Source organism: Strongylocentrotus purpuratus, unplaced genomic scaffold (assembly GCF_000002235.5).
Source record: "Strongylocentrotus purpuratus isolate Spur 01 unplaced genomic scaffold, Spur_5.0 spur5_scaffold_19, whole genome shotgun sequence".
NCBI lineage: Eukaryota > Metazoa > Echinodermata > Echinoidea > Camarodonta > Strongylocentrotidae > Strongylocentrotus > Strongylocentrotus purpuratus.
Window position 1 is genome coordinate 6,362,834 of NW_022145604.1, and position 6,161 is coordinate 6,368,994.

General features: G+C 41.7%; 1 protein-coding gene across 1 annotated transcript; it reads left to right on the forward strand.

Annotated features, from left to right (window-relative positions):
• Nucleotides 1–220: 220 nt before the first annotated feature.
• On the forward strand, nucleotides 221–5,461 carry LOC593219. Its single transcript, XM_792706.4, has 3 exons — nucleotides 221–1,879; nucleotides 2,429–4,135; nucleotides 4,841–5,461. The coding sequence occupies exons 1-3, from the start codon at nucleotides 387–389 to the stop codon at nucleotides 5,196–5,198; spliced, it is 3,558 nt and encodes a 1,185-aa protein (XP_797799.3). The 5' UTR covers nucleotides 221–386; the 3' UTR covers nucleotides 5,199–5,461.
• The last annotated feature ends 700 nt before the right edge of the window (nucleotides 5,462–6,161 follow it).

The window sequence follows — 6,161 nt, forward strand, 5'->3', positions numbered from 1 at the left end:
TTCTGACGAAATATCGAAAATAGAAATGACAAGGGTCATCTATGCATTGCACCTCTGCTCCGCATTGATTCAATATTGACTTCAACTATTTGCCTTCTTACATATTTTGTCGAAGGCGTATAAAAGTCTGCATTACGTTGTATGATTGAATGTTTGCGATTACGTCGACCTGCGTGTGATTGAACGTGTTTGCATGATTCGTCTGACAATAGAGTAGACTTTAAACACGGATACAGCAATATTTTTGGCTGATCGTCTACTAGGTGTGGCGCACTCAAAATAAAACGAAACTGCTTTATATATAGAGAAGGTTTTAAATTTGTACTTCAATTTGTACTCAATGCCAAGTTCTGCTTACAAGCTGTTGTCTCAATGAACTTCTCATCATGACTTCTGTTCATGTCACTGCGTTTGTTCTCCTGCTTCTCATCGACATAAGTTTTACACAAGTTACTGTCGACGTGGGGGAATTGGGTGAAATCGAGGGGAACGAGTATGAGTTTGATGGCAACACGATGAATGAGTTCCTGGGTGTTCCGTACGCAGAGCCTCCAGTGGGGGAGTTCCGATTTGCCCGTCCACGACCCAAAGCTGCTTGGATCGAAAAGTTAAACGCGACGACGTATGGCGCTGCCTGTCCACAGCAACCGGTGGAAGGTCTCGATGATCTACAGATTAGCGAAGATTGTCTCTTCTTGAACATCTTCGTACCACCTAACGCAACTGCAGATAATAAACTGCCGGTCATGTTATTCATACCAGGTCGTGGGTATCGAGCCTACTCGGGGTCAGAGTACATCGGAATGGAGATGGCCGTGAAAGGTCCTATCATCATCGTCACCATCAACTACAGGTTCCTCACATTCGGCTTCTTCAGCACCGATGATGACACTGCACCGGGTAACTATGGTCTTTGGGATCAACGGCTGGCCATAGAGTGGGTGCGGGATAACATCGGGGCTTTCAATGGTGACGGAAGTAAGATCACCATCGTTGGTCAAGGACGAGAGGGGGCTACAGGAGTTGTATCTCAGATTCTCACCCCTTTAAACAACAACGGGCTATTCCAACGGGCGATTGTTCAGAGCAGTACAGCCACCGACGTATCCTACATCAGTCCGGAGGGTCAAGCTACGAGGTTGTCCAAGATCCTTGTGGATACTCTCAACTGCAGTCAAAGATCATGGACAAAAAATCTAGCTTGTCTTCGAGAAAAATCGTGGCAAGATATAGTAGCCGTCAATTATTCTGTTCTCGGTGGTGGTTACTTCGAACCTCGAATCGATGGATATTTCTTTCCAGACTCCCTCGACAATCTTCTAGAAAGAAACCTTACACACCAATATGACCTCCTGGCAGGCGTCAACAGTGACGAAGGAGCTGTACTCTTAAATGGTTACGTAGATGTCAATGACGCATTCGAAACTGTGCAAGACGTCTGGAACTTTGCTTATTATGATACCAGGCAGAGGTACAGCAGTGATGACCAGGCGATACTTGTGATGAATGCCATCGACTATAGATACGATGGCCCTCTTCTTGAGCTTCCAGATAAGAAAAGGGCTTTATGCTTTATGTTTAGTATGTATGGTGACCGCTCCTACGTCTCTAAGACCATTAAGCTCTTACGAAACCATCAATTGAGCCCCAACACGAATACATTTATGTATTACTTTGACTACGTTGACGTGGATCAAAACTTTACATTGATCGATGATCCTATTCGAGATTTCACCATGGCAGTTCAGGGTGAGGAGCTGTTCTACCTTTGGGATACGATTTTCGGCAGACAGACGGCTTTGACTGCTACATCTGGGAGTACGTCGGAGTCACTTCGTGCAAATATGATTCAATATTGGACCAACTTCGTGAGAAATGGGTGGGTATTACAACACAGGGGGGGGGGGCAGATTCTAGTCCCCGTCTCGTACGCCTCTTTTCAGAAGTCTTTAAAAGTGCAGATGTATAAAAAAAAAAAAAAAAAAACTCCATCAGGGGTAATTTCCTTTCATCACGCATGTTTACCCAACTCTCAGGCTGGCGAATGATCGTCACTCCTATCCTGGCAGGCAGTAATTCTACCTCTAAAAGAGTTCACTTATGTCTTATATATTTACGATTGAAATCAAGTTACCCTCACCAAGCCCATGAAGTATGGTTTAGAAAGATTATATACAATCTAAAAAGTGGTACATGTTAATTCAACTTTGGAATGGACAAATTAATCAATCTCATAAAATGTTTAAAAACGGAAATATTTGGATACGTATCTGCATTCAATCTCAATGTTCAAAGTTGACAAAAGAACAACATGGAAAATACAAACACCATTCAAATCCTTCTTATTGTTTAAAGTGTTTTATAGATTTTTGTTTCTTTTGTCTTAGTTATTGATATATATATATATTATATTTGTTTTACTCTGCAGAGATCCAAATATTAGCAGCGCAAATCAAACTCAGCTCACGGACTGGCCACAGTTTAACGACAACACCGAGAGATACCTTCAGATCTCTAACACCATAGAAACGGGACAGAGTCTTTTGGAAGAGTATACCAGCTTCTGGCTAGACTACATTCCAGAACTAACGCAGAACGACGATGCAGACACATGCTCCCTAGTTGCACCAGCTTCAGATATCTTACGAGGAGCCGAAGCTGAACCTAATGTATTCGTGATAAGAGATGTTAGTAGTGGGAACTCTGAGTTGGGACAGATCCGAGGCATCCTTCGCAGAGCGGACGAGGGTGTCGGTGGTCGAGAAATCCAAAGTTTCCGCGGTATTCCGTACGCCTCACCGCCAGTCGGCGAAAGACGGTTTCAGTATTCCGAGGTCCTAACTGACTGGGGTCAAGGTGGTATCCGCAACGCTACGGAATCTTCACCAGGGTGTCCTCAGGACCTGACCCCTATTCTTGGCGCAACGGAATACAACGAGGACTGCCTCTACCTCAACATCTATGCACCTGTTGTTACAGAAACCAGTGGTCTTCCTGTCATCGTTTATATTCATTCCGGCCAATTCAGGTCTGGCAATGGTGCCGTATTTGATGGGACTACTCTCGCTTCTTATTCCGAAGCAGTGGTGGTTACTCTAAATTACCGCATAGGAGCACTGGGGTTTCTCTCGACCGGCGATGACGCCGCTCCAGGCAACTATGGCATAATGGACGTCGTCACGGCTTTGCAGTGGATCCAAACATACATCGGCAGTTTCGGCGGTGATGCTAGCAGTGTTACTGCATTTGGAATGGGATCCGGTGCCCAAATTGCTCACTGGATTTCATTGAACAAACTCAATGATAGGCTTATGCAGAAGATCATTGCATTTGGTGAATCTGTTATATCGCCCACTATTTTGACATCAGCCGAAAGAGATCCTCTTCAGTTTGCAATCCAACTGGCGAGTGCCCTCGATTGCCCTTCAGAACCAACCACCGCTCTAGTCACATGCCTGCGAACCAAATCAGCGACAGACATCCTTGGGACACCTGTTGGTGGCAGTAATCTTTTCATGGACTCGTTTTTCCCCGTATGGGATGGGACATTCCTGAAGGAATCCGCCGATAAGATACTGGCTTCAGGTGACTACGAAACCATTCCCCTACTCACAGGAGCAACTGAATGTGATAACACCGTTGTCACTGCTCAGTACTTGAATGCTTCTGTGTCCAATGGCTGCCCAGATGAACTGTTTGCAGGAGCTATCATCGATGATGCCGTTGACATTTTCTACGGAGGCAAGGACGAGTTCGCTTCCCTTTTTAAGATGTTCTACCTCAAGAGCGAACTCTCCCCAACTGTCCCGGACATCGACTGCAAGGTCGGGCAGCAGATCAGTGAGTTCCTTAGCGATCTGTGGCTCAACGTTCCACTTCTGGAGACGGGGAAATTGATGGCTAGATTTGACAGAGAGATGTACTTGTATTCCTTGACATTTCATCCTGATAACCATGTCTATCAAGTATTCTTGCCAGCCTGGGTAGAGACGTCTTTTGGTGATGATTTTCCGCATGCCTTCGGCTGGCCATACGACAGACAGAGGATCCTGCAGAGCACCAAAGGTTACAGCCCAATTGATAGGAAAGTCTGCATCAACTTCATGGAAATGATTTCGACGTTTGCAAAGACAGGGTAAGATCGTCTCTTCCTAAAGTGTGATTAAGGCTATCTTTACTTTTTGCGTTAGATATAAGATGTAATCGACATGTGTTAGATAGGGCCGAGCCATTAGTACATTAAGTTTGGCTAATAAAGTTTCAGCAAGGCAAAGATCTTGCGCCATAAGTCTGGCAAGAATTTGTTTAATTATAACAAAATGCGCCAGGTTGTCCCATCACTGAAGTAGATTTGTGGATAGAGGTTGTGAGGCGGTTTTACACACGTTTGTCTGTGGAGAGGGCTCTGCGGGCATCTGGTGTTCTTGCATCCATTTTCTACAATCAATCATAAACAAGAATGATTTTATTGTTTTATTTTCCTTTCCTATCGTTTCATTTAATTGAATTTGATTTTATAAAATATTTTTTTCCTTTCATTTATTCATTCATCTTATGAATTAATTCTTTTTTAAGGGAGGGGGGGGGGGCATGAGCCGAATTCTCGCTTGAACCGTTACTGAACAGAAAAGTTATTTGCAAAGTTTGTCTTGTGGCGATTGTTTAATTGTAAACTGATTAGAAAAGAGTAATGGTAATATTCATCTCTACTCATTCCATCGATTTGTTCTCTTGATAATAAAACATATCAACTCTTTTCAAAAGCTTTAACTTATACTTGCATATAACTTTCACTACTTAATAAAGACTTTCACTTTGTATTTCACCTTGTTCCATGCAGTGTTCCGTCAGCCAATCCTACAGATCCCGAGTCAGTATGGCAGCCGTACAACCCATTCCAATACAACGCCCTCCATCTCGATGTCTGTCCGACACAGGCACCCATTCCCCGCGCCGAGGAAAAAGACATCTTCTGGTACACCGTCATCGCTGGCTTGAAGGAGACGCTCATCGACGACGACGAAGAAGAACCGTGTACGGTTGACAGTTTCATTGGGTTGGAGCTGACGTCGGAACAAGCAGGGCGCGTGATCGGTGCTTTGGTCATCACCCTCGGCATCATCGCAGGCTTGATATTCTTTGCTATCTTTATGAAACTCTGCATGAAGATTGATCGCTCTAAAAATAAACCAGTTTAATTGGCAGAAAGTTTTTTTTCTTGCGATGCCTATCAAATCCATCATTAGATTTTGTGTTTGATTTGTTCATGTGTTTCCATTATTCACTTGGCATAGAATGAACATACACACATACCTAAATGATTCAAAGAAAGCAAAGTGAAAACAAATTTACATGTGATGAGGGGTTGTGTGTACGGACGCTTATATACCTAAAACAAGGGAAAATTTTCCTTTTGGATTTTAATAAAAAATATGCATCAAAATGTTAAAACTATCATGAATATTTGTCTTTTATATTTTTCAATGCGACTCTCAAAATGTTAACAAAATGCTGCATGTAAACTTCTTCAAATGACTGTTTGAAATTAAATTTCTAAATAGCTGTCCGGACACACGACGTGTGGGTATTTATATCATGTATTTATATCATGCATCCAAAATTTATTGGTTTTTGATTGGTTGAGAGCTCGTCACGTGACCAGAAATATTTCAACTGTTTTAAGGTTGCTCTGAAAAAGTACTATATAAGAGTATTTGGGAGTTTTATTTTATTTTTATTTTTTTTAATTTTTTAATTTTTTTTTTTTTTTAATTTTTTTTTTGGGGGGATTGATTTTTTTTCTTCAAATCTCGGTGACTTCAAAGGTACCATTTGCTTCGAAATAGTACTATTGGAGTCACCTCTTGCGCATAGTTTTAACCAGAACCTCGAATAGAAGGCATGGTATATTTGTTTTAAATCCTGCATTACAAATTTATTTACAAAAAGCAACAATTCTTTGGAGAAAAAATAAAATTTAGAATTTAAAAAATTTCAATTTTTATCATAAAATATTTAAAATATTTTGTTTTTATTAAAGGGATCGTTTAACAATGTTATTGTTAAATCTGAGATACACGGCCCTACGTGTTATTAGACGGCCCTACGTGTTATTAGTGTCTGTGATATTATGATATGTATCGATTTAAAAAATACAAGAA

Excerpts from the sequence above, each read along its gene's own strand:
- LOC593219 (XM_792706.4), top strand. The coding sequence starts at position 387 with ATGACTTCTGTTCATGTCACTGCGTTTGTTCTCCTGCTTCTCATCGAC. Across the intron at positions 1,880-2,428 it reads ACCAACTTCGTGAGAAATGG|AGATCCAAATATTAGCAGCG; the intron begins GTGGGTATTACA and ends TTTACTCTGCAG. Across the intron at positions 4,136-4,840 it reads TCGACGTTTGCAAAGACAGG|TGTTCCGTCAGCCAATCCTA; the intron begins GTAAGATCGTCT and ends TGTTCCATGCAG.